Source organism: Apteryx rowi, unplaced genomic scaffold (assembly GCF_003343035.1).
Source record: "Apteryx rowi isolate R43461 unplaced genomic scaffold, aptRow1 scaffold_700, whole genome shotgun sequence".
NCBI lineage: Eukaryota > Metazoa > Chordata > Aves > Apterygiformes > Apterygidae > Apteryx > Apteryx rowi.
This window is the reverse complement of record NW_020450984.1, coordinates 98228-125256: the sequence shown is the minus strand read 5'-3', so window position 1 is coordinate 125256 and position 27029 is coordinate 98228. Positions and strand designations below refer to the sequence as shown.

The window sequence follows — 27029 nt, the reverse complement described above, 5'->3', positions numbered from 1 at the left end:
ACTGTTTATGATATATCACCAAGGGACTCGGAACAGGAATCCAAACTCTCCAGGGCTAGGGAACGGTCACTGGAGAAACAGGGTTGACAAGGTTGTCCTCTCCAGCTTTGACCACAGACCCCAGGAAGCTCTTTTGAGTGCAAGATGGTGGAGTGGGTAGTCAAGAGAGGGACAAATGGCAAGCTGAGATAGGATAAACACAAAGTGGAGCAGAGTCCCAGAACAAAAAAAAAAAAAAGAAAGAAAAAAGGAGAGTCAAGAAGCTAATAGGAGCCAAACTGCATCATAGGAAACACAATGAGCTGCATAACAATGGGACAGCTCCGTATGCCAAATGGCCATCACCCCAAAGGACAACAGCATCTTCCATCAAGCAAACAGAGGGCAAGAACATGCCCCATTAATGGAGGAGAGCAATCCCAGATGCATAAATATTTGGACAGGCAGGATCTGGCACTCTGAATACAGCTGTATTAAAACGGAAAATTTAAAACTGTGTGTACATTTCTGTGGAATAAGTGACGCGGGGACATGAACAGAGCTATCAGACACCACCCAGCAAGGCGCTGGCAGAAAACCCAGTTGACAGAACTGGTTAATAGCCAAGTTGGGGAAAACACATCAAGAACAGCAACAACCAGCACCAAGTCCCTGCTTTGGTCCACACACAGTCCTTTTCCCACCAGGCTGACAAAGCCCATGACTTATTCCATCCCCTTGGGAGCAAAGGAACGGAGCTCACAGACCCACTTCTGCATCCATGTGAGAAGCAGCACATCCCCCAGCAACCCAAATGCAAGGAAAACCAAAACTTGGAGCTCCCCTTGGCACATCTCTTTAGACATATGATGAGAAGAGGCATCTCCAAGTTGCATTTGAAAGGTTTTTCTCTCCTTCCAGCCCCACGCTTTGCTTACAAACAGATTAACAGCCCTGGAAACAGTGCCCTGTGTTTATCCCTGAGGAATGTCACAGTCCTGGGAGGACAGTGGTACAAGCTGGAGGACACGTTTGGAATGAGAAAGGATACTGCTGTAATGGCCAACAGGAAGGAAGGAGGGAAGGAAGAATTAGGAGGCCAAAACAAAAGGTTAGGAGGACAGTATGGACAAGCAATAGTTCATTTCACTAGCAAAAGCCTCCCAGCCCACCTCACARCTGGAGTTTTGGTCTTGGCATCCTGTTGCAACCACAACAACTAGGTATTTCTCACCAGTACAGCCCAGCCCTCCTCTTCCACATACCAGGGCTCAGAGCTGACCCAGAAGCACCCTCCACTCCTGCCAGCAGACCCCAAGCCAACCCAAGGTGCTGCAAGACTTTCAGTTGCATAAACATCCTTCCCAAAGTTCTAAGCAAAGCTCAGACCCTGGGGTAATTCAGGGCAGTCTTGGCACAAAGTACCTCCAGCCTGAACCAAATTCAAAGTCACCACTCAAACACAGGTTTGTATCTCATCAGAGGCTGCAACGACACCTCTCCCTACCTTTGGGGTTTCTTTTTCTTAATGTGATTAACCCAAAGATGTCTGACGAGTGCTGGGTAGCTGGGGCCAGTCTGCACTAGGGAAGTGCTCCTCTGAGACCATTTCCAAAGCCAGTTCTCAATCTCCAAGTGAACAATGCTTCACTGGAGAAAGTAACCTAGAAGGCAGCACCACTTTGCTCTAACGCACTCAAAGCTCACTAAGTAACAGCTATTTGAGGAAATCTGCTATTTCCAGCTGGCCCCAGAGCATTCACAACAAAACAGTGAGATCAGCAAAGCCAAATCYCTTTTATAGCCCTGTAATGGGAACTGCCCCCTCCCCAAGTAGATCTCACCCCTGTAGTATTTCCAGTCCAAATGTATCAGAACTGAAAGCAAAGTCAATAAGCTTCATGTTCAGTACAAACATGAAGCAAGTCTGTTTTCATTGCCTAAGCACAGGTACCTAAGCACCTAAAAGGTGAATTTGTCACATCTCACCACTGTTTGGCTTTTCAAGTCCTCTCACCTTCAATCACAGAAGTTACTACTCGCAATTGCAACAAAAGCTTCCCTCCAAGTTTATTTTCCATTAAATACAAAGGATTTAGACACATCTCCCTTTACCTGACAAATAAGTGGGTCTAGATCTCCCAGGTCCCCTTGAGCAGTGGATGTTTGAACTTAACAAGAAAATCACTAAGAAAACAGGAGAGTTAAAATACATATATAGCCTTGTTGTTCTCCTCAAACCAAAACAATGGCTTCCTAAAAATAAATAATACTGTCCTACCAATATCTTCACCACTCTGGGTTTTGACAGGAGCTTGCAAGCCAAATCTGCACAACTAAGACAAAACAGTCTCTCAGAGGCACTGTTTACTCTGGTCAGGGACACATGACTGATTCAGCACAGGAACATCATGGGTACATTTCCCATGTTTTCTCACGCCTCGAGAAAATCAGAGAACACAGAGTGCCTTAAGGCAAATAAATTTGTCCCAATTGATGGCATTTCATCACAAGTTGCARTCCAGAGTTGAGTTTCCCAGAAGCRAGGTAGGTCCATCCTTAACTTTCTGTGCAAAGCTGTCCTGGGACACCAGCCTTCATGCTCCCACCATCACTGCTCTTCATCCAAGGGCAAACAYGTGTGGCCACAGCCCGAATCCTACTGAACACATCCCAGTAATCATCACTGGAAGACCACGGCCGCCTTTGTGTTTTGATAGCAAATTCGTTTCCTGCTTCACAGGCTATGCCCAGAAACTCTGCTCAGCACAGTCCCCCAACCCAGAACCCCTTTTCTAGCACAGAAAAAGACCCAGCAGCCATAGAGTATCTGCAAAGGAGCTGAAGGGACCACGAATCCCTCCACTGATAACAGCATCTCTGACTCATAGGAAGAGAAGCTGCATTTTGTTTATCCTCAGCAGTTTAACCAACTAGACAGCCTCCTGCCATCTCCCTGGCCAAAAGCATTAACTGAAAAAATCAGGACAGCACAGCTGCTGCCTGGCACAGCCCTGGGCTCAAGAACAGACCTTTTATCCCAGTGATGATAAAACAGATGTGAGCTGAGAGTTTCTGTGTCCTACCTGTTCCTTTGCAAGCCCAGCACAGTCTGTCAGAACACAATGCTGACATCCCAGGTCCATCCAAGGTCCCATCTGACCCATCGGCAATGCAGCTGCCCTCCCACCCTGCAGAGGTCCCATGCCAGGAGAAAGTATGGCCAGAGCTATTCCAGACACCAGATCATCAACAAATAAGTCTTAAGACACAGAATAAAAACAGAGCTGCAGCCAGGAGGGAGCGGAAGGTAGGATAAATCTGCCTGCACTTCCTGAAGCTTTCTTCCTTACAGCCAAGCTGAGGGGTGAAGGAGGGAGGAAGCTTTGTGAGTTTTGCCATTCAATTCACTTCCCACAGTCAGTTTGCAGATCACTTCTCCTCCCAGCCAAGCAGCTCACAAAAACAGCAAGAGGAAAGAAACCATTGCCGAGGAGGCAGAGGAGGCATCAGAAGTAGTTCTGGGCAGCTTCCCACTCATCGCGATGAGTAAAGAAATGTTGAGAACCAGGCATGAGGACCGTAGCCAAGGAACAAGGGAGCTCTCCATACTCAAMCAATGCAGTCGTCATCCTACACTCTGGAGAGTGCAGGTCCTCATCCACCAGCTAGGACTGTGGCCAAGAGCTGACTGCAAGGTTCCTCACCYGAACACGCAGCACGGAGGCCAAATGGATGACACGGCCATACACTGCCGAGGATGGACATTCACGGGGCTGACCATGTTACTCGACATCCCAGTCGATGCTCAAGCTGATTTCTGGGATCAAAACTGACCATGCTTGTACATGGAATGAGAAGTGAGGAAGCAGAGCAGGGAGAGTTATAAAGTCTTTGCTATTAACTGCAACCAAATGCAAACCAACTACAGCAGCCATGTGTTTCACCCCAGTATGGTTAACATCACAAGCGCAGACACAGAACAGACAGTGAGTCTGACAGGTCCTCCTCAGTGGACATTCCTCCCACCAGCCAGCAAGAACTGCCTGTGACCTAATGCCAACTTTTGGGCTGTCTTATGTTAAAAATATAGCACCAGGAAAGGCAGTGCTGAACTACAAATAGGCTGTGCTTACATTCTCCAAGAAGCAGCCTCCTGTTTCCCTCCCTTCCAAGTTTTGGAAGGTCCAGGGCGCAGACACAGATGGAGCATGCCAGTTAAGCAGCTAATACACAAGCAGCAAAAACCTAAAGCTGCTGCTTCAGGGAGATTCCTCGGAGAGCCCACAGATGCTCAACCGGTTGAGAGAGACCCTTACAGCTTTGCAGTAGCTCATTACAGCCGTGGCTAAACTTAGATTCAGAAAGACAATTCCTCAGGTTTCATTCAGCTGCAGCAATACCGTTGTCTTGAGAAAGAAGACGTTTGTCATCCCTCAGCTGCAATGCACATGGCCATCAATACCAAGACGTGTACCAGCCTGGGAGGTGAAGCAGGACCTGAGCAGATACCACAGGCATGGGTACAGTGCCTTATTTCACAGGTTCGATCGCTGAATGGGAATCATGCAGGCAGCTTTGCAAAGCCAGAATGCCTCGACCACAATGCAAAAAGCAGTCTGCCAAACAAGGCAGGAACACAAGAAAAGCCTGAGTATGCTTGAATCAAGGCATGCCACAATGCTCAGCCCTGTCCATCACTCATGCCACAGCATTGAGCAGTGCCCAGAGCTCCCTGCACGCCTAGAGACAAAAAGGTTTCCCACCCAAATACCAAGTCAGAGCAACAGTTTGGAGAACACAATGCCAGCCCYATTTCATAGCATGTTTAAGCGATTTTCCCATGGTCACATCAGGAGTCTGTGGCAAAGCCAGGAACTGACCCCGAACCACCTGAAACCCAGCTCCAGGCCCCCATAAGATCTCCTTTTCCCTGAGCATCTCCCAGTTGCCTTAGGAACTGGTAGCGCTCAGCCTTAGCCAAGAGCAGGTCCCTACATATACTAGCGTTCAGGACACCCAGTCAATATCTTACACGGAAGAAAATAAGCCTGTAGCCCAAACCGGACTGTAGTCACAGCTGGACATGGGCCACAGTGGCCTCAGTGGCCTCATCATAATCATTATCAAATTGGAAGCACTACACCGGATAACRATCATTTACTAGACAGGCCTAACCCCCCCCGCATTCTCCCCTCATTAACATTCCTCACCCACCACATTTTCCATAATACGGAGAGTGCTGTAGATAAACCTATCGTTTAAAAGGCATCTGGAGCTAGCAGGTTCATTTCCTTCACTAATAAATAATAATTCAAGGAACATGAAACTACTAGCAAGGCTTCCCCCCAAGGGGCTGCTCAGAGACACCCACCCCTGCTCTGGGAACAGGCAACGTGATTAAAACAGACACCCAGAGCTTGTAAGTATATTCTGGGTAAAGGCAAAGGCAGACAAAAGATCACGATTAGCCATAATGCCAATTCCAGAGGACACAGAGAAACAACAAGGGGGTCCAGGCACATCTCGGCAGAAAGCAGCATAGGGGAAAGAATAAACCTATAAATAAACAAGCCCCCTCCCTGCAATTTCCTCTCTCAGTCGCTGTGGAAAACATCACCAAGGCTGCAACCTCTTCCCACAGCATCAACTCTGACCTCTCTCGAGGGCCTCATATCCAGGCTCAACCTCCAGCTTATCCAGGCTTTCAGAGACAGATCTCCAAGACCAGGCACTTTCTAGCCAAACACAGAGCTCAGACTCCTATCCAGGAGAGAGCTGCACATGATGGTGATGGGAGGGACCCGGAGAAGCCACACAATCTACCCATGGCCCAAACTGAGAGGTCTGCATCAAACACAGCTGGGAAACAACAGTCACACCTCCTGCAACAGAGGCTCCACAGCCCCCCTGGGCTCCTCAACACTTCCAGACTTGGGCTTGAGACCAGCTTCCTAAACCACTCTTCCTCTGCAAACTCATTGCTTCTTGTCTCAAGTGAAGGAAGAAATGGATTTCCTTCCTCTTTGCAGAACCGCTCTCCCTCCTCCTTTTTTTAAGCTATTTGAAAAATGCTAGCCCATCTTTTCTGTGAGCTCTAGACCAGCTGGTCCCACTTCTCTTCAGCCTTCCCTCCCAGATGACACTTTTCAGACTTCTCTCACCCTCCCGCGGCCTCCCCAGTTGTGACCAGGGCTCTCCTCACCTAATGCCAACCACACAGAGGTCAGCAAAGGATCCCTTTAAAGTCAGGAGAGACTCATCTGATCATTTTAGACATCCTCTTTGGGAAGGAGTGTACCACAGCCTGGCAGTGCCATGGGGAGCTGAGAAGGGCTAGCTCAGGGGCAGACCTCACTTGGTCACATAGACACTGTGCACACACGTTTTCACTGCAGCTTTCCAAAATGCCCTTGGGTCACGTACACAGGCAGGAGGCTGTTCCCAAGCTCACTCTTCTATTCCAGCACACTGGCCACATCGCTTGCTCCATTGCCTCTTTGCTGCTCATTTCTTCATCAGTCCTCTTTCCACTATAGCATCAACTACTCTGCTGCTGCACTGAACCACCCTGAGCAGGGGCTGTGCCCACAGCATTAGAACATGAAGAGAAGCAGTGCCTAGATGGTTGAAATACTGCTCTCAGCAGGGAACCAGGTTGCTAGAAGAGCTTGTTTTGAGCATGGCCCAGGGTGCAATAATTACAGCGGTGATATATTCTAAGCTGAAGTGTTAAACCCAATATCCTGTTGGCTTGCCAAACCCCATTTCTGCTTATTAAACTGCATCTCTGCAGATCCCATCTGCAGCCAGACACACGGTTCTCCCCTTCCCATTCAGAACAGCACAGTCAAGGGATAAGCAAATGCGTGAGAGCTGCTGCATGGCAGCCCAGGTAGGGGCTGTCTGCCACAGACTAGCTAGACAGCATCCTAAGGCCTCCCCTCTCTACCATACAGGAGCACAAAGAGATCTCATCTCCATCCAGCTTCCCAGCTGCAGATTCATGTGGAGGACAGCTGATACCAGTGATTCCTACCAGCACCACTTCCCAAAAGGCCTCTCAGACAACTGTTCAGCCACCGGATGCGAACACACCTTCTCTGGACCACAGAGCGGTCCAGAGAAGCCACAGGACGACCAGAGTGAGGAGGAGGAAGACGACTTGACTGACTAACTCAGACTGCGCCAAAGCAGGCAACAAGTCTCTGGCTGGGCACAAGTGTGGACAGCATTACAGCACCATTTCTAAAATTTTTAGGAGCCTCCCCTCCATGAATCATCTAGAGTCTGTCACTGGTCCAGGAAATCTCTACAGCCATTCCTTTCATTCTGTACTAATTACCCCCTAATGACTACCTTCTCTTACCTCTTGTTCAGCCAAGTGCTGAAGAGAATCGCAGTCTCATCTCACTAATCATCCTTTAACACAACATCCTGGATCCTTTTCAACCTGGACTTTGCTCTGGCTATGACGCAGAAAGGAAGAGTACTTACCGGCTATTCTGTCTGTTATCATCTTCATCTTCCTCCACCCCACAATAGACTCCTGACAGGAGGAGCAGATGTAGCCGTTACGTGGCTAAGGGAGAGCAGAAACTCGGTATGCGGTGACCAGGAGCGTATCTCCCTCCACCAGCCAAGAGCTGCAGTAGGCTGACAAGAGACTGATCCAAGAACAACCCCCGGATTTGAAAGCAGCCAGCTCCATACAGCCTCATCACAAGAAAGCACATTCCTTGAGAGCAAAGACTTAATCTGCACCATGAGGATAGGCCCCTTGCTCTTCTACCTTCATCCCTTTATGCCAAAATACTCCCGTGTCTCCTGAATTATATGAGGTTCAATATAAAAGGCTTCCAAGCATCCAAATGCATAGCAGCAGCAKCAGAAAACAGCATGTAGAAGAGAGCAGGATGCAGCACTGAGCTCTGCTACTGACTTACACATGAGGCTCCCCTTCTTCTACCCATTGGCATCTACCTCCTTCATATAATTCCCATACTCCTCTAAGGAAAAGGCCAATTGCAACAGTGCCAGCATCTGGAAGAAGAGGTAAAACAATCTAAACCCTTAACAGTTCTCGGCCAACGCCTGCCACTCTTGAACAAGGGATGCTGCTGCCAAGATAAGCCACGCTTGGCATGGCAGCCCTTCACACCTCRGAGCTGCCAGCCCTGGAATTTAGCTCAGCTGCACTCCAGGAAGGCTTCACAGGACAGCCCCAAGAAAAATCAAGGGCCTTCACGTTGCTAGATGCTTTGCAAATGCATGAAGACAAATACTGCCACCAGAAATCATACATAGTCTATATAAGTAGACCTGAAAGCAGGAGAAAGGTGTCTCCAGTCTCAGGAGACCGGCACTCCAAAACCAGGATCCTGGTCCCAGTATGTAGCAGGGTCACTGGCCTTGCCTGCAGAAGATAGGCTACAGAGTCACAACTAAAAGCATCTACATCATAAATCAGACTAAAACTGCAGAAATTAAGCATCTGGCACACCAAGAATGCTAGCCAAGCATTGATGTACCAAATCCCAAGAGAAAAATCTCTGTCCTGTGGACAAAGACAAAAACAGTGTTTCTATTTTATACACRAGGGCACCAATACAAGCCAGAGGTTTTTGCTCACAGTCCTGAAAGACAAAGAAGAAAACCAGATCTCCACTTCCCCAGTCTTGCTCACTACACAGCAAAGACACAACAACTTGGATTTTAACTCTGCTGAAAGACCCCAATTCAGGCACACAGAGGAGCCTAGACAGCTGAAATCACACTGCTCAGGCAAGTAGCTCATGCACCTTTCTTTAAACCAGCTCAGGTGAAGACCTTTATCCTCCCCAGCCCCTAACCTTTTCCAACTGGAGTTAAACCCTGCATTCAGCCAGAGTCCGAAATACTGCTAAATGGATTTGTCCAGGGCTCTTTCATCCCACCACTTTCTATTGAGGCTTCTTCACCACAAAACGTCAGACCAATTTGACTTCAATTCCTTTTCCTGTCCATTCAGGATACCTGCAAGCTCACCCAGGCCTAAATGCCTCCGGGAAAGGCCCAGCAGCAGCATCTGCCACCAAGCTTGACTCAGGCTAAGCCAGAAGCAGAGCCATACTGCAGGGTCAATGCTGGGGAGATGCACCCGATGCTATGCAAACCTCCAAGCCAAGTTCGAAGCCAGGATGAGCAGTTTCCCCACTGTCAGAGGTAGGGAGACACAAGATTTAAATGGAAACTGGCTAGCAGCTTGGGAGCTCAGGTCATGCAGACACACCTGCACATGGGGGCAGGACTTGATGGGGCAGCCTCCATCCCACATCAGGATGGCTAGACTGCCCCATGTCCAGCTCCTCTCCCCAGCTCATTCAGGCAGAGCCCAAAAACCCTTGTGCAGGTACCCAAAAGGATTACCTTCACATCCTGGCTGCTGAGCGGGTCCATGAGCTGCTCCTCCAGGACACGGAGGGACTCCGAGGCCAGCACAAGAAGGCGCTGCAGGATCTGAGGAGGGAAGAGAGATAGAGGGTAAAACTCGGGACTTTGCAGAGAGAGGGATGGACATGACTAATGCACAGGCCCAGTGGAGCTCAGTGCAGCGCTGGGACCACTGAACTGCCCCAATCTGGCAGCCACCATAGGGTAAGGAGGGAATGCCCCAGCTCACCTGCGCTGAAGGTCGCTCTTTGGTCCACATCGAGGTCCACTTGTCTTTGGGGGTGGCAATGAACATGATGGGGAGGCGAGAGCGAGCAGCCACAAACTTGTTCTTGATCTCTGTGCAGTCAGCATCTGGAGAGGGCAGGCAGATGGATCAGATGCTCTGTCCCCTCCACCCCCATGTAACACAGCCCAAGAAAGGGCAATATAATCGGCTTTTGTCCTCTACCATCCTTTTCCCACATCCTTTGATGTCCTGTCCCTGTGCAGCCAACTCCCTGGCAGTCTGGATCACGGGCAGCAGCTCTGCCTGTTTCTCATCTCTCTTATCCAAGCTCAAAGCCGCAACAGGGGAGGCAGAGTGAAGAGGCAGCAACTCCCAAAAAACTAACCATTAGAGCCCACCCATGGCTTCCTGCCCATGATGCACCCACCACGTACCACGAGGCAGCAGGGTCTGCATTTGACACTCAACAGCCCTCATATCCTGGGACATCAATTCCTTATTCCTGTTCACCTGCACAGGGGAAAACAAGGCTTGGGAGCCTGCCCATGCCAGGCCTGGTCCCAAAGAGCCACTCACAGTAACACAGCCTCTGGGCATGGGTGTTTTTTTCATCTGACAAATCAGTCTTGCTAAACAACTAGCAGAGTTGATTGAGGGTGAGACAATGTGACAAACAGCAGCAACATAAACCAGCTGCCAGGACCACGTGGGAAACACGGATGACAGGGCAAGAGTGGTTCAGAAACAAACCTCTGCCACAGCCCCTGCAGCAAGCCAGCACCAGTCAGCCACCTCTGTCCCACAGTGGTCAAACTCCCCTGCCTGGGCTCAGAGAAAAAGCTGCAAAAATGGGAACAAGCCCATAACACCAATGTGTCAAGGTGGGGGGAGTCAAAGTAATAGCCATTGTCCCAGAGGCACAACTAGCAAGATGAAAAGAGGGATTCCCCAAGAAACCATCTTTTCCCATGACCACATTATGGATCAATTTTAGTGACACAAATGAGCTGCCTCACTTAATAGTTATCCAGAAGTGTTTGCAACAAGCCTTGCTCCCTGCAAGCCCAGCCTGGGTATTTCCTCTTCTGTCTCTGGGAGACACAAATGCAGAATGAATCCCTCAAAGAAAAACATGCAATCAAAAAACCAAGACCATCCCCTCTTCAAACCCCATTCCCTTCTAATCCCCTCCTAAGGGAGGCCAACAGAACACAGGCAAATGATCTGCATCTCCTGAACCCCACAACATACAAAACAGAGTCTGCAATCCTGAGGCACACTTTAGACCAGAGGCAGGATGTAGCTCTTGTTCCTCACCCCATGGAAGGATGCCTGTATCTCTCCGGCTCTCAGTAAGATGCCAGACTGAGACAAACTAGGCCAAAGGCTGTGGGACACTCAATTTCTCCATGTACAAAGCCAGGTCACACTACGAGGATGGCTGCCAGCCAATAAAGGTTTAGAGGTGGCAAGCCCAGTACTATGACCAGCTTTTCTCCTTTCCCACCCAGCTTTGGCCGGAGTACTTCCTTGGCATCACTGTTCTGCTGCAGCTGTGCAGAGCCAGCTCACACAGGGCCTGAGCCTGATCACCGGCTTCAACAGGCAGTTATCAGGTGGCACTTGCCAACCCCTTGAAGATAAACCCTTGCAGAGAAGGAAATGCCAATATAAACCTTGATCACCTCTCCTCCAACCTCTGGGATGCTGCTGCTGCTGCAGAGCAGCACCAAGGGCTACTGGCAGGGCAGGGGAGAAGATGCTGGAGCCACCTGGTACAGCTCAAAAGGAAAGCTGATGACAGAAAAATCCCTTGGGGGCTAGCTACTAAATTCACAGAAGCTACATCTGGCTCAGGAAGTCTCCAAGCTGCAAGTAGCTGGAGGCTGGGAGAGAACTGGCAGGAGCATTGATATACACTTGCTCTGTTCTTGCGCTCTTCCTCAGCATCTGCCTATGGGAAATTTTGGAGACAGGATGCACGGCTAGATGGACCTTTGCTCTAACCCCACACAGTCACTCTTCTGTAGAGCCAGACGTGGTTCAAGACACAGTCATGGGGACTGACACAGGCTAGGAACTAGTGACATTATGAGCTAATGAAAGAGTTTGTTTTCCAATTTGTTTTTAAGAGAAAAGATAGCTTTTGGGCCAAAAACACTTCCTATTTTTTCATTTATAAAAAAATAAAAAGCTGAAGGGTAGTTTCCAAAAAAACAATTCTCCCTCTCAAAAAAGAAAGAGTCGAGGGAGTACTGAAACCCACGGGAACAGCTGTTCCCTCTAGTGTTGCCCACACCACTCACATACAGCTTCTACTTTTCTTATAGATCAGCTTTAAAAGTTTGGATGTTGCTATTCTCCCCACCAAAGCTGAGACACATCTGCAGTGTAGTGAACAAGTCATGGTCTTTTCTGGCCCTCATGTTATCCAAAAAGATGATCGACAGACAAGACATTCAACAAACAGCCCAGGATCACAGGTTTGCTTGGATGCGCCAATATGTTCCTTTGGAAATCAGAGACACATTCACCAGGAGATTCACAGAGCTCATGAGATAAAAAACTTCAAAGCCTCCCCCGTGCCTCTGAACACCTGGATGACTGAAGCCTTTTTTCCCTTGCAGGTTTCTAAATCAGGGACCAGCAGCTAATGCCTTTTTTTCAAGCTGCTCAGCAGGGCTCTCAAAGCAGACGCAGGATAGGGAGGCTTTGCACCTTCCCACACCAGCTCATTCAGCAGCTGAAGGTGATTGCTCTCCTAATGCAACCACCAGGCAGACAACACGGAGCAGGAGCAAGGCTTCCTCACTGCAGGGCAGAGGCCCTGGCACCAGACTACCCCAGCTGAGCTCTGCAAAGGGCCATCATCCCACTCCCCTTTGGGTCTCCCCCAGCTCACACCCGTGTTGCATCTGCCCAAGACAGTTTACACAGCAGCCTTAACTGCCTGCTGGTACCGTGCGACCACCTGCACTTGTGAGCACAAGGAGGACCTTTTCATGCAAAACAATCATGGCACCTTGAGGAAGGACGAGATGAAGGACAAGTCTACAAGACACAGAAGAAAAGGCATGGGCCAGGAAGAGCCASGGCAAAGCCTCAAGCTAAAAGGCTGGCTAAAAAGGAGCAGATGGCTTCAAAGGCACTGTGTAGTCCAACACTGTCCATGCTCACAAGAGATTTCAGTAATACCACAAAGCAACATAGAACTGTCAGCAAGATCACCTCTTCAAAGGCAGGTATGAGAAAAAACAAAGCAAAACAAAAAAAAACCCACAACCAAACAAACCTTGAAGCCAAGTTAAACACGGTAGGAGAATAAGGGCGTGGAAAATGTCCTTGACCCAGGCTGAAGCTGTGACATTCCGCCATATCTAAGACCCCTAGAGCCACAAGTTGATCCAGGAGGGCCCCAGACCTTCATGTCATGGCTCTCCCGCAGCTGTGGCCAGGGCCACCTGGGAGAACCTGTGTGCTGCCAGCTCACCTGTGAGGCCTGCGTTCAGGTTGACGATGAGAGGGCTGTTTTTCCAGTCAAAGGTTGCCAGGAGGTTGAGGAAGCGCAGAAACCCGACCTGGGGAGAGCTGCAGGTGAGAGAAAACAGCTTAATGCTGGTATTTGCTGCCCTAGCCAATCACCATGGCAGGAATGGGGCTTTGTGTATAACCTAGCAACAACCAGGGCACACGCAGTCCCAGAAGAGATGTCCGAGCTGAGAGAGAAATCCAGAAGGAGTACAAGGCATTTGGCCTTCTCTGGGTCCCTGAGTACACAGGGAAATCCTTTCCCCTTGTTCCTTCCTCCCCAGATTAAAGAAAAAAAAAGAAAAAAAAAAGAAAACCCACACAACTCAAGAGATTGAAACATTTCCCCCAGTCTTCCCCATCTTCTGCAGCTCCCCCAACCAGGCAGCCTGCTGTCTAGGGGTAGAGCAAGGGGGAATGAGAGTCAGGACTGCTCCCATCTCCAGTGTGGCTCTCAAACAAGACCACCACAGACACCAGCCCGAGCTCTCGCTGTACCTCTGTTTCCCTGTAACACAACACACTTGCAAAACAAGACAGTTGAGAAGATGGGGCTCCTGCTAGCAGAGTATTTCAGGAGACAGGAAAGCTTTCCAGGCAGTAGACAGTTACTACTGTTATTTCTGGGAAGGAAACCGGATCTCAAGTGCAGGACAGACTAACCTTCAGGCTCTACACAGAGCATAAACATAGTCTTTAACTTCATTTCACTCCCTCTGGGCTGTATCCAGTCCACCTGCCAGAGGCTGCAAGCAATTGGCCCCAAGGAGATATTTACCAACCCTCTGCTGTTTAGCTTTCAATGGCTGGCCTTCTGCCCTTCCCCCGGGAGTCTTTTCCAGGATAAACGGAGGCTGCAGCAGCCAGCACCACCATAACATCACTCCCAGGGAACCCAGGAGTACCAATGCGCTGCTAACCACCATGCATCYATCATTTCTACTTCTCCCAGCTGTTCCCCACAGGCCAAGGAATCCCATTAGTCCTCAGAAGGGCACAAAATGCCCCTAGCAGTTGATCCTGCCCCATGGCAGAGGAAGACCGGACCCCTGCATACACCACATCTGGAAAGAGGCATCCTGGGCCACTGCGCTGTGATGGTGCCACGGAGGCACTGTCCGTACTCAGAGGCCACAAAGACACTGGCTCCCATCCTTATCAGGTRAGCACACGGCCACCACTGCAGCTGGCAGCCTGCTGCTTCACCGCACCAGCTCTCCAGCACAGCGGCACGCRGGGCAGAGGGTAGGTGTGGCCCAGCAGTACCAACAGCCTCTGCCTTCTCCAACCAGCTGCGCCCAGCAGAGCTTGGAACAGCTTTCTGGCATTACAGGGTCCTCCCATTCACTTTTGCATACCAGTGGATGGACCAGCCCTCCCAGCACCTCCTGCCCTGGCAGCATCCCTCCTCACTCCTTCATCCCATCTGCATGTTGAGTAGGAAAAAAGGTAGTTAATCCCCATCCAGCCAGCGTGGGCTCCCCATCCTCACCTGGGCGGAGTGAAGGGGGCTGGGTGGAGGAAAAGATAAGCCATGAGGAGGTCCACGCACTCCTCGGAGATGTGGTCACTCAGGAGCTGGGCGCTGACCCAGCGCTTGGCCAGCCGGCAGGTGCTGCCAAAGGCAGGGTGCTGCTGCTGGAGCCTATGCGGAGGAGGGAGAAAAGCATTCACGACTGTTCAGCTGAGATGTCCCAGGACCCAAACTGCCCTTCTAGCATTCAACAGAGAAGAGAGAAGCAAATCTCTGCCAGGGACCTGTGTTCCACATCACAAGCACAGGGCTCCCTTTATGGGTGTTGCATTTTCGGGAGAACAAAAGCATAATGCTACCACATGCTCCCCTGTAACTGTGCTGCTGTTCAGTACTTGTCTCCCCGAACCAGTGAGTTCTGATCTGACAAATGGGACAACCAGCTCTCTCCCCTACCCGCATTCACCCCCCTGCCCCCTCCTCAGAGGTCTTCCTGGCTCACAAGGAGGGCCGAGGGACCTCTTCCTTTTCTACAGTGAACTCTTCTCTGCACCACCATCCTCCATCATCCAAAGACACCTCCACACCAGCTCCCAGCAACAGGACATGTCCCACACCCTGGCATCCCAAACACTCTGCCTTGCCTACCCATGCAGGGAGCTAGTTAGATAAGGCAGATGCACGGTCTCCAATTCCAGCTGCTGAGACTCCTCTGTGTCCTGGTACTTCAGCATCCCTTCTGGAGTGACTACTTCCTTCAAGATCAGGGGTTCTCGATGGTAGGCCACTTGGAGACGGAAAACATAGCCATCCTGAAATGGGGGCAGAAGGTGAAGTCAGGCTTGGCAGCAATATATGCAGGCTGCCATGCTACTCTGCACCCCAGGGCACAGACACAGCACCATCCTGGTCTCAGCACAAAGTATTCCCACATTCTTTACCAGGTCCAGCACCCAAATCCCGCTCTTATCCAGCATGGGCAACGACCACCCCCATAACTACACTTGTCTTCCTCTTCAGTAGCAAGGCACCATCACTCTGCAAGTACAGAGAAGGCTCCCACCACTCCCCTACCTTATACACATCGGTGTGGGTGACTGCAGGCCTGCAGATCAAATGGTGCTGCTGCTGGAGCAGCTCAGCCAGCTGGAGGTGGAAAGCTGCCTTGATTCGCTTGATGGCTTCTTTGTCCTGCGGCCACCGGCCACTGCCTTCCATGTGGCACACRACTGAGGGCAAAGAGACAAAAGGAGGCCAGTGAACCCCAAGGAGAAACAAGGTGTTAGAGGGCGCAGCAGGGACTAGAGGTTATAGCATAAGGGCAGGGGGAGCCAGGGCTCCGGTCCCACCTGTGACACACAAACAGAGCAGTAACTGAGTTAGTGTTGCCTCCTCCCTCTGTTTCCTTCTAGAGGATCATCTCCTGCCTACATCTCTCCCCACTTACCTTTCAAAGGGGATATATAGGCTGGGCAGGGCTTGTCCTCTGAGGGAAGCAGCAAGTCTTTGTTCCTGATTCTGGTATGGAAGGAATAAACTGGCTTCATGGGAATAGGAGGGAAGACCTGGGATAGAGCATCAGCAAGGGACTTAGAGCAGGGAGCAGAGCCCACACAGCAAAGCACACTGCTTGCCCCCAAGCCTCCCGCCTCAGCAAAGCCCCCCGACACGGAGGGCTTGACCAGCCTTTGCACAGACAGCCCCAGGGATGGGACAGCATAAAAGAGGTACCACATCACCTCAAGGCCTCTCAGTAGCCACAAAGGCACAGATTAATTCTGTGTCACTCTGCACCCCAAAACTCAGCAGGGCCAAGGCCAGGGCCAGGGCCTTCCCTCAGCTCCTTGCTGGAGCCACAGCACACAGGCTGCACCTAGAAGCACTCACGTCCGTGTACCGGAGGGCCGGGTGAACGCCCTGCACCGCTGTCACCGTCAGCGGCAGCCCTTCCAGGTTCCAGAGCTTGCGGCTCAGGTCATCGTATGAGCAGACAACRCTGACCATGGCCTCCTCGCTGGTCCCCGAGGCCTGCAGACATCCAGAGAGTCTCTCAGTTTGTATCTCCCACCCCCGGGGAGATGAGCACAGGCACTGATCTTGCCTCCCTCTCTGCCTGGAGAGGCAACTGAGCACCAAGGAGCCAGGACCGCCACCCCAGAGAGCAGCTTTTTGCAAGCATGCTTGGCAAGATGGGGAGATATAGGAAAGAGGGAAGCCAAGAGTAAATCTGTTTGTGGCTACCCAGCAGCCACAGGCATCCCAGTGGCTGCTTATCAAGTGGCAAGTGAAATGAATTCCTATAAAAAACACTATGGCAACACGAACAACTGTATTGCCACTGCTCTCCCCTATAAAGGGAGAAGCTAAGAGTGACTTGGAAGGTGAGAAGAGATTGTGTATTAGCCACAGCAAGATCTCTGCTACTGCCTCCCTTCTGCATACCGATACCACCAGAGGCAGCTGTTAACAGGAACTCGGCTCAGACTACATCCTTAGCCACGGCAGAGCTGTGAAGCACAGCAAAAACAACAAGGAAGGAAAGGAAACATCCAGAGCATCTCAAGAGCCCTGGGGAGGGCATTTGAGATGCACAGAAAGGAGAATTTCTGTTGTCCTGCTGCTCCCCCCACCCTAAAGTACAGCAAAGAAGCCTAAATGAGGAATAAGAGCACTGACTGCTCAGATGCAGCTGAATCAAGCTATATACACCCAACCAGCCTGGATTTTACAGCAGACCAGCAGCACCCTCTGCAGGGTGCGCTGTGAATTACAAAACCCTAATCCATAAGAGGCTTTCCATCTCTAGAGTCCATCTTCTCTCCTCCATCTCATCCCTTGACCACTGCAGGCTTCCCCAGGCTGTTTGCGCATAAGCGACAGCCACTGGAGGAGTGTGGTCAGACACCCCTGCCCACAAGAGCAAATCTCTCCTTTGTCCCTCAAGGACTGGTAGAGATCAGACTCTTAAATCCTCCTCAAGTTCCAAAAAAGAGCACCCCCCTCATCATGGGATTTACCAGCTCTGCTCACTGCAGGCTAGCTTGCACAGACAAATTATGCTGTCCCATCACACCATAAGTAGTAGAAACTAGCATCCTGTCCCAAATGTGACACCCTGCTTTGGTGTAGCACAAAAAGCTCAGCAGATCTGAGAGCACTGCGCTGGATGCCTCAGTGTTTGCAGACAAGCGCTTTCCTTATCCTTGGGAACCAGCTATGAGCCTCAGGACCACAAATCTAAAATTACTTCCCCATAGCTCTTCCTATACCTCCCTTCCCTGAAAAACCTACAGCCCAATCTGGAATTGGGGAAGCAACTGTACCTCTTGTCCAGTCTTGATCACAGACTCCAGCAGGGCTCCCATGTAACAGACAGAGGATTCAGGAATGTCTGCATGGCTACATGAAGGAAGACAAAAGAGCATTAAAGCTAGGACACATCACCTCAATCATCCTGATGCTGYTTGCAGCACCCATAGGCAAGGGCCAGTCCAAGCCCAAAGAAGGCCTTCCTATATGGGAAAGTCACAGTGAGGAGAATGCCAAGATCTTTGTGCATTCCTTCCATGCCCAGACCACCTACCCAAAGCAGCACAKCAACTCATGCAGCTTCACAGGATTCACAGCCAAAGCTGCCAATACACAGCCGTTCTTCCCAGGACCTCTCCTCAAGCAGGGATAAAGAGGCCCAAGCAACCCCTCATTCTTTGCAAGAGGGTCTCATTTTTGGCAGTAGATCTCAACTGCTACGGGGAGCTTTTCCAGTGCTCTAGGTAGACCCAACCTTGTGGACCRCTACAGGGTCTCATAGGATTTCATAAAACATCCCGTATGGCCCAGAGGGCTTCTCTTCTCAGCTCTGCCAACGATGAATGTCTCAACATTCATCTGTAAAGGCAGAATCAAACTGCCTCCTTGCCTTTAGCACTACCACAAGCGCCAGCTACAACGTCACATGGCGGTCCTCRCTACATTCTCTTGGGAAGCAGCGAGGAGCATCCTGACCACAAAGCTGAAATGACTTCCTCGCTTCACAAAGCTGAAACAACCCACAAAGTCCCCCAAGACCTGGATCTGACAACAATGTTACCTCAAGGGCACTATAGATGCGGCACAAGCCATGGAGAGCAGCAGTAACCCCACACAACCATAGGTCTCCCAGCCATGGCTGCCATTTGGCCCTATTCAGAGCTACTTACAGCCACAGGAGGTGCCTGACAATTTGCTCAGGAATGAGGCGTTTCTGGCACACAGTGTTTGCCTCCCACACCACTGCCTCGCAGATGGTGCCATCCTGGAACCGCCTCAACTCAGACTTCTCCCCCCAGAAGGTCCGGAAGTCCTGGGCCTGCAGAGAGACATCGATGGTGCCAGAGCCATAGGTGACAGCTCAGGTCAGCTGAAGTGCTCGTGACTGCCAGCTGCCCTTATGGCCATCTGCAGCCATAGCACAGTGCCAGCTTCAGTCCAGCTCCCCAGCCCAGTTTCTGCCTGGCTCTGTTAACAGGAGAGGAATGCAGGCTCAGCCCCACCAAAATTTCCTCAGGTGGAGCAATGAGGAGCTTGGATTTGGGGTCTCCCGCTGCTTCCATCACATCCCCCTCCCCTCCTATTCATGCCTGCTTGGCCAACCATCTCCCCTGCCAAACCAAGAGGCCTCCTCACTCCTGGAGGCCTTCCTCTAACCCTCCTCACCTCACCAAGATGTCTCAAGGATACCAGCAGCCGCTCAGCAGTCTGCTTACTGCCACTTGCTCACACTGCTGCTGCTCCTTGGCCCTGAGCAGTTCATCCATGGCAGGCACCCAGCATCAACCATGGCAGGACAAGCTGATGGGCATTCCCAAGCTGCACGAACTTCCCCCAACCACCATCATCCTCTCCTGGATAAGGAAGGCTCTCCTTACCTCAGGACGATCGGCCTGCGGTCCCTTCTCCAACGTACTGGCAGCAAACTCTGGGAAAAACAGKAGTCCAAACGCCAGGGGCCCAATGTCTTTGTGTTTTGGGGGCTCAGCTTCAATGGGCCACTGAACAGAAACAGGGAATATGAAACACAAGGAGAGATGACTTTGCAGGAGTGGCATCTGTCAGGATATCAGACCACTAGATAAGCCACCTGCTACGCAGGACATACTCTCAGGTGCCCAGATGGGCACAGACAAGGAAGTCCTCATTTAATAGGTCTCCTTGATGAGAAAGCCAGTTGTCTTCACCCCGCCCCAATGCTGGGCAGGGACTCCTGCCCAAACCAAGTCTTTCTGGCTGCACCCAGCACCCTAGTCAAAGTCCCCCAGATCCTGTATGTGCCCCCCATAGAGGGGACAGACTCCTTCCATCCTGCAGTGATCAAAGATCCCCTTCCTGCACCCAACAGTACTGCAAGGAATGCCCAAGATCCCAAGCACAGCAGGGAACGCAAGGTCAAGCAGAGCTCCTGCTCAGTTGTGTTACCTCAGGAGTCTGGGGCAAGGAATGAGCCACCAGCAGTGCTCTCCCAGCCAGTCCGCGGGACAGCAGCGACACAATGAACGGAAGGGCTGCAGCCACATAGTTCCCACCTCGATCCATCAGCTCATTCAGCAGCTGCATCTTCTTGCAGGCACTTTGCAGCTTGGAGACATGTTTCAGGCTAGAGAAGGAGAGCAGCCAGTCACACTCACTCCTGCCTCCTCCACCAAATTCCTCCTGAGAAATATGCTGGAGGATGGATGAAGTGAGAAACAGAGGGTCCTTGGCCCAGGATTGGGGCTATGAGAAGCAGCACTGCATTACATCACTGTGAGGCCAGGATCCCCAGCTCTCTCAGGATGTACCATAGGAAATCCTGAGTTTTGGGACAGTCACCATTCCTCGCAGGCCAAAGCATTGACAGAAGCCCCCCTCCTCCTGAGAGGATGTCCAAGCAATAAAAGTGGAAGGGCTGAATGTTAGAGGCACCAGTGTCTATCATAGCGCTATTGGGGCCATTCCCCACAAGGCAGGTCCCACATCCACCCTGGTCTGAAACCAGAAGCAGTCATTCCTTTCTGAACAGATTTGTTCAGCATCACCCCGCCAGCACAAGGACACTCACTGGAAGATGTGGTCAAAGGCTCTAAGCATGGGCTTTGCAGTCATGAACAGCACTTGGAAGCCATCCATGGTGCTGTCATCCAGAATTTCCATGGAGCGCTTGGCTTCAAATTGGACCTGAACAAGGAGATGACACAGAGCAAAGGCATGAATGGGAGGGAAGGGGTGGAAAGCAAATCCTTCCAGCAGCAGTCACCAACAGTCTCCAGTCAACCATGGCCACCCCAGCTCCGTGGTCACCAGCAGACACCAATCCCAGACAGCTTCCATCCTCGGCATGGAGCCGAGTGACCAATAGTGCTTGCTGCCAGCTATGTGGCCCCTCTAGACCCTTCTTGGCATTCCTGCAATCAGTGTAGGTTTTTTCTGCTCCAAAACAGTCATTTCTGTTAAACAGCTGTTTGGCTTCACCCAGACATGCCCAGACAGCAGAAAACAGTTTCCCTCCATCATACGAGCAGGAAAGGTAAGGTGGCACTAAATCCAAGTCTTAATATCCCCTTCTAAGCTTCGGAACTGGAGGTGTTTGTTAAAGGCTTAAAAAAGCAGCACTGAACTGCCTCCCCACGTCCAACATCCTTCTCCGAGATGTCTAAGCACCCTCCGCCTGCCTCAGCTCACTTGAGTGATGGAAGCAAATTAGGCAGTAGTTCATCCCATCACCTTCCCTCCCCTCCTGCCCCTGCAGCCCCGCTGTCCCCTCAGGGTGCTGTCATATGGCTGAGGAGGCTGTTTTCTGGCATGAGGCTTTCTATTAACAACACAGGAACTGAATAAGGTTTAAGAAAAAAAAAATCCACAAGGACATTTCCTTTGTCCCAGGAAATCAGTGCATGTGACAGAAGGTTAGTGTGTAACCTCTGCAAAGTCAGCTTCAGAAGCCAGCCAACAGGGCAGGACTGCATCAACCACACCATAGACACACAGCTGTCCCAGGCCATGGGGCTCAGCAACTCTTTAACAGAAACCATCAGTTTGTGAGCAGAAGAGCCTCATATTGGCAGTGGGTACAGGAAAGGAGAGTACTCCTCTTTGGTCCTGGACCCTAAAACAGCATCTTAGGATGTCCTCATAATCTGCCGGTACCTGGTGGTATTTGCTGGCAGTCATATCGGCGCAGAGGTTCACCAGCCCAGAGGGATCCACAAAAACCACTTCAAAAGCCTGGTGAAAGTCAGCCAGGGAAGGCTGGAAGAGCAAACACAGTCCTTAGTGCCACAGTGCAGCACAGACATTAAGACACCACAACCTCACCTCCACCCCAAGTCCCTAAAACAGTGACCAGGCCGCTGGATACATCCCTGCCCAGGCAGCCCCACAGCGCCAGCAGCACAGCTGGCAGTCAAACATGGGCACAAGCCCTCCCTGGAAGGTTGCTTACGAGGGAGGAGTCCGTATCCTTCGCTAGGCTGATCCCTGTCATGCTCAGGTCTGTGGTGGCTGTGGACAGAGAGGAAGGAACAAGTCATGCTGTCATCCACATCTCCCCCACTGGTGAGGGCGGTACATCCACATGCCAGTACCATTGCAGTCTGACAACTCTAAACGGTGCTAAAACATGATGCTGGCCTCTACCCCACGCTGTGGCCTACCCGTTCGTCACCAAGTCACTCCATCCACCCCTGCTCTCATCCCCTCCTGCCCTTTCCCACCCACAGGGCCCTTCCACACCACCGTCAGGGGGACAAAAGCCATGATTCCCTTTCCCCCACCCCATTCTGGCCAGGAGCTGAGCCCATATGTCCCATACTGAGGGATGGGGAAGAAGGCAGTGGTCCAGCACCCCTAGGCACCAGAGACTCTGGCACTGAATGAACCCCAGGAACAGGCTTTACCCACTGCCACCTGTTGGAAAGAGCCAATCAGCAGGAAGCGAGTAGGGCTGGCAGGGGAGGGAAGGGGTCCCAGCTTCCCCTACAGCCCTTCTGAATACATTTCATAGTATTGCAACAGGTTTTTGTTTTGATACTCAGGAAGCACAGAGGCTTCATCTCTCACCAGGGAGGAATACTCTACCCAGGACAGCTGGGCCCATTCCTGGCACCAGCAGAGAAACACAGCCAAAATAACTTCCCTTTCTACCCCTGGTAATTACCCTGCTTGGTAACCTTCCTGCTCTCCCTTCTCAGAGGTAGGATATAGCTCTTGTCAGCTGGCTCACAGCTGCACAAGATGATCCTACAAGGGCAGCCCCAGCTGGTCCTCCAGCTCTCCACCTGCTGAGCCCAGCACGCAGAGGTTAAGGACCTGCTTCGTGCAGAGACTCTGCTGACACCAGCCTCTCCCTGCCCAGAGACACCTCTGGAAACTCACCCAGGAACTGCAGAACATTCCTCAGCACCTGGTACCCACTCATCATCTTAACAATCTTGCGTTTCGTCAGCAGATAGGCAACCAGCATAGAGGCCAAGAAGCCATTGAAACAGCCTAAGCCCTGCAAAAACAGAGACAGTTGAGTCAGGGAGAGCTCGGCAAGGCACTGCAAGCCCCAGTGCTCACCCCACACGGCTGCTCCCGGCCACTGCCATCACCAGCAGTGCAGCCCCAAAGCCTCAGCCCAGCCAGGAAGAGGTAGAGGCAAGGCCTTACACAAGAAGGAGGACCCATGGTCCTTTGGGAAACAGATGAGTTCCCCAAAACACTTCTTCACTCCTGGAATCTCAAAGTGCAAGCATGCAGTTCACACAGACCCATCGCAGTCCACAGGGCAAGATGGAGCTCCTTGAAACCTAACTCAGCTCATATCCGAGCCCCAAGCCAACCACACAACCCACAAGAGCCAAACCGTCACCTTCCCACCCATAAGGAGGGAAGTGAACAGGCCAAGGCCAGATTAGCCACGTGAGCAGAGTCGGCCTCATCCCCCAGCACAGAGCATACCTTGCTGAGCTGCCGCTGGTGCAGCCAGACTTTGAGAAGGGCCAGCCCATCCTTCATGCCCGGGAAGTCAGTGGCCACATTGGACAAGAAATGCAGGTGGGACAGCAGCACCGTGTCACAGAGGATGGAGTTGTTGTAGTGAGGGGTTGGGGGTTCCAGGGCTCCTGGGTGGGGATATGACAGCATGTTGGACCCCACCACAAACCTCCCATCCACAAAAAACGGCCTCAGCGAACCCAGCTCCCTGCACCGGGAACAGGCTTCAGCAGAGCCACACAGCCTCGTGTTCCCCCAGCCCCAGGTCCTACCTTCTTTGGAGGTGCTCTGCTCCATGAACCAGGCTGTCCGAACATTGTTCTTGCTGGGATAGAAGCGGCTTGGCTTGAAAAAACCCGGGGCAGGACAGGCATGGAGTCGAACGGTGACTAGCTTCTCATCTTTGCCTGTAAGCACCAGGGATAGAAGTACAGGAGGAAGAGATGTCAAAGACCCAGACTATGACTACCTGAGAAGACAGGAAGCATCCCCATCTCAGAAAAAGGGAAAAGCTCCTTCCCAGCTTAGCTCAGCAGTGGTAGAAATCATCTCAGAGCAGAGAGCAACCACATCTCAGAACTGATAAGACAGAGTTCACACTGCTCCCATCCCCAGTCCTGTCTTCTTCCCTCCCCGCCAGCCAGCAAGGTGCGCCCCAGCACCCTCATCCTGCACCCTCCCACGCATCCTCACCTCAGCCACCCCACTGCCTATCTTGGACCCAAACCTGCCATCGCCTCAGGTCTGTGGAAACAACAAGCAGCACTCAGCAATTCACATGTCCCGTATTGTTTCAGGGAAGAGCCAGACTCTGCACAGCTGCCTTGGGAAGGCAAGAAGACAGCAGGGACATGGAGAACAGGGAGAAGGGGCAGTGCTAGACAGCGTTTTTGTAGGGTCTGCTTTACTCCCTGAAATACGCATAAGCCATACCAGCCAGCAAGGATGGGGAGCCCAGCAGAGCTGCAGAAGGGGATGAGGAGCCAAAGTAAGGAGAAGGACCATGAGGATTGGAGGAACAGGAGAAATGGAAGCATCAAAGCTTCAAAATTTATCACCAATTGCAACAACAGCTCCAAACTGACCTGGTTCCCTCTCCAAAGCACCTGTTACACACTATGAGACCCCCCACTCTCCAGCTAAGACAGAAAATGCTAGCACTGGCTCACAGCCCCCTACCAGAGCTAGGCTGAGGTGCTACCTTGCGGCCTCAAGAGCAGGATGGGCTTGAGATGGTTGCTGTTCATGTAGGCAAATGTCACGCTGCCAAAGAGCTTCTCCTTGGAGAAGTGATGGGCGATGTAAGCAAGGTACAGAGCTCTCTTCCGGTGGTAGCGCTGGTTCAGGTTGTCTTTGTCCTGGAAGATTTCCTGGGCAGAAGGGAAAGGTGGAGCTCTTGCAGAGGCCAGTTCAGCCTGAGGCATTGCACCACCTTCAGCTCTCCCCGGCCTCACAAACATCCCTATTTCAGACATGCAGCTACTCCCAGGAGGACAGCCCCAAGGAGTGACAAGCCAGCCCAAAGCGCTCATCAGGCACTACAATCACTGGACACAGAGCTATTCAGCCGAACAGGTCTTCACTCATCTCAGACCCCACTATCCATGGGGCAGAGAAAGTCTGGACAGCAGGAGAAGGGAGCTCTGCAGGGATAACAGCCTATGAACATCACCCACCCGTCAACACAGGCTTGGGAGCAGGGGTAGATCGTGCAATGGGATATGAAGTCAGGTGGCATCCTGGCATCCCTGGCAATGTGGAAAATGTTCAGCCCAAAGAGAATGAAGACCCTTGCAAGGAACTGAAATCGAAGCAGCAGAAAGCTCTGATCTAGCAAGCGGGGAGACTGCRCTCCCCAGCTCCTTGTAGGGGCTGCCACGCTGTGCATCAGATGCTGCAGCCTCACTCAGGAATCAAGTGAACAGGACAGGAGGCACAGAGGACAGCAGGGGACGGGGCTCGGCCAGGCCCCAGGCTACTCAGGAGCAGACAGGGCTACACTTACCCGCGGCATGGTCACAGCCACATCCACATTGATCTCTGGCTTAATGCAGGTGCCCAGCAGGTAGCTGCCCACCACCTTCAGCTCGGCTGGGGGCAGGAACCGAAATCTCCCCTTCACACTGAACGGCACCTGCAGGAAGGGGACCTTCACGCCCTTGGGGAGCCAGGCCTGGTTGGTGAGCTGGGAACAGACAGGACACATGAAAAGCTCTTAGTGCCATCAACAGCAGCCATGCAGARACCAAGAGCCCTCTTCCCACATAACGCTCCTTTGAGCTGGTAGGAGCCTGGACCAAGGAGTTAGAGATGGAGCATCCCTCTCCCCCACCAACTCAAATCAAGCTATTATTTTTTCAGTCCCTAAGGGAGATATTCCACAGGGACTTCAGCCTGCACAGAAACAGCTTGTCATCAGCAGAGCCTGCTCCTTACAGAGGCCTTGCCGCCTCCTGCACCCTTCTGGGACATACATCAGTTTCTGAGGTCTCTGGGATGGAGCTCAATAGGCTATTAATTTCATGGAGGAAGGCATCAATCCTCTTCTTCTTTGTCTCCTTCAACGTCACCTCTTTCAGAAGCTCTTCAATCTGCAGAGAGAAGGTGCAGACTGTGAAAGGCAGCTGCAATGTTGGAAACCACTCCTGCCCTTTACCTTGCCCCCCAGCACCAAGCATGAGCCTGGCGAAGAGGCCAGCAGGTGAGCTGGGCAAGACCTGAGMCTCTCCACAAGCTCTGCTCAGAGCTGAGAGTCCAGCTGGCCCATGKGCAGAGGCATAACACAGCTGCTCCTCTCACAAGGAGCACTGAACCGGGAACAAAATCCATCTTACCAGCTCCTGTCTGAGGCCCAGCCAGTGTAAAACTGGCAGGATTCACGCAGGTCTTGCCCTCAGAAAGGTTTTTCAAATGACAGGGCACCAGCCACAGGAAAACACCTTGCAGGGTTCCCATCAGCAACCRGGCCCAAGAGATCTTGCTACCAAAAGCAGCAAATAGGCAGGAGATCAAAGCCGCTCCTCAAAATCACAAGCGTTACAATCACCAGGAGCTATTTACCCACTGGCCTGACCTCCCACCTAACAAGGGCTGCTTGTGTTCACAGGACATAGCCAAAACCCTCCCGTCCCGCCCAGAACCGGCTCCCGGCAAAAGAGAGGAGCCCGGCGCTGTCCCTCCACGGCGCTGCGCAGCCCCGGGGCCCGGCCGACCTGCAGGCGGAGGAGGCTGGAGTGGAAGAGGTCCTCGGTCTCCTTGAGCTGCTGCAGCTCCTCGCTCGTCGGCGGCTTGTAGAGCTCGGCGCGGCTCAGCTTCACCGGCTGCAGGAGCCCGGCGGCGGGAGGCCGCTTCCTGCCCCGGCCCCGGCCCGGGCTGCCCGCGCTGCGCTGCCCCCCG

General features: G+C 51.9%; 1 protein-coding gene across 1 annotated transcript in view; it reads right to left on the bottom strand.

Annotated features, from left to right (window-relative positions):
* Positions 1-27025, bottom strand: part of NOL6 (nucleolar protein 6) — a gene marked incomplete at its 5' end in the record, with an annotated part of 38577 nt that extends 11552 nt beyond the window's left edge. Inside the window, 22 exons of the mRNA XM_026087105.1 lie at positions 9388-9477; positions 9641-9765; positions 13131-13228; positions 14661-14813; positions 15291-15454; positions 15717-15871; positions 16090-16207; positions 16530-16670; positions 17966-18041; positions 18842-18990; positions 19550-19672; positions 20097-20274; positions 20719-20834; positions 21804-21905; positions 22099-22157; positions 23031-23151; positions 23598-23761; positions 23906-24040; positions 24835-25003; positions 25639-25818; positions 26108-26224; positions 26846-27025. Coding sequence (XP_025942890.1) covers positions 9388-9477; positions 9641-9765; positions 13131-13228; positions 14661-14813; positions 15291-15454; positions 15717-15871; positions 16090-16207; positions 16530-16670; positions 17966-18041; positions 18842-18990; positions 19550-19672; positions 20097-20274; positions 20719-20834; positions 21804-21905; positions 22099-22157; positions 23031-23151; positions 23598-23761; positions 23906-24040; positions 24835-25003; positions 25639-25818; positions 26108-26224; positions 26846-27025 — 2913 coding nt within the window. The remainder of the gene's footprint in view (positions 1-9387; positions 9478-9640; positions 9766-13130; positions 13229-14660; positions 14814-15290; positions 15455-15716; positions 15872-16089; positions 16208-16529; positions 16671-17965; positions 18042-18841; positions 18991-19549; positions 19673-20096; positions 20275-20718; positions 20835-21803; positions 21906-22098; positions 22158-23030; positions 23152-23597; positions 23762-23905; positions 24041-24834; positions 25004-25638; positions 25819-26107; positions 26225-26845) is intronic.
* Positions 27026-27029: the final 4 nt, after the last annotated feature.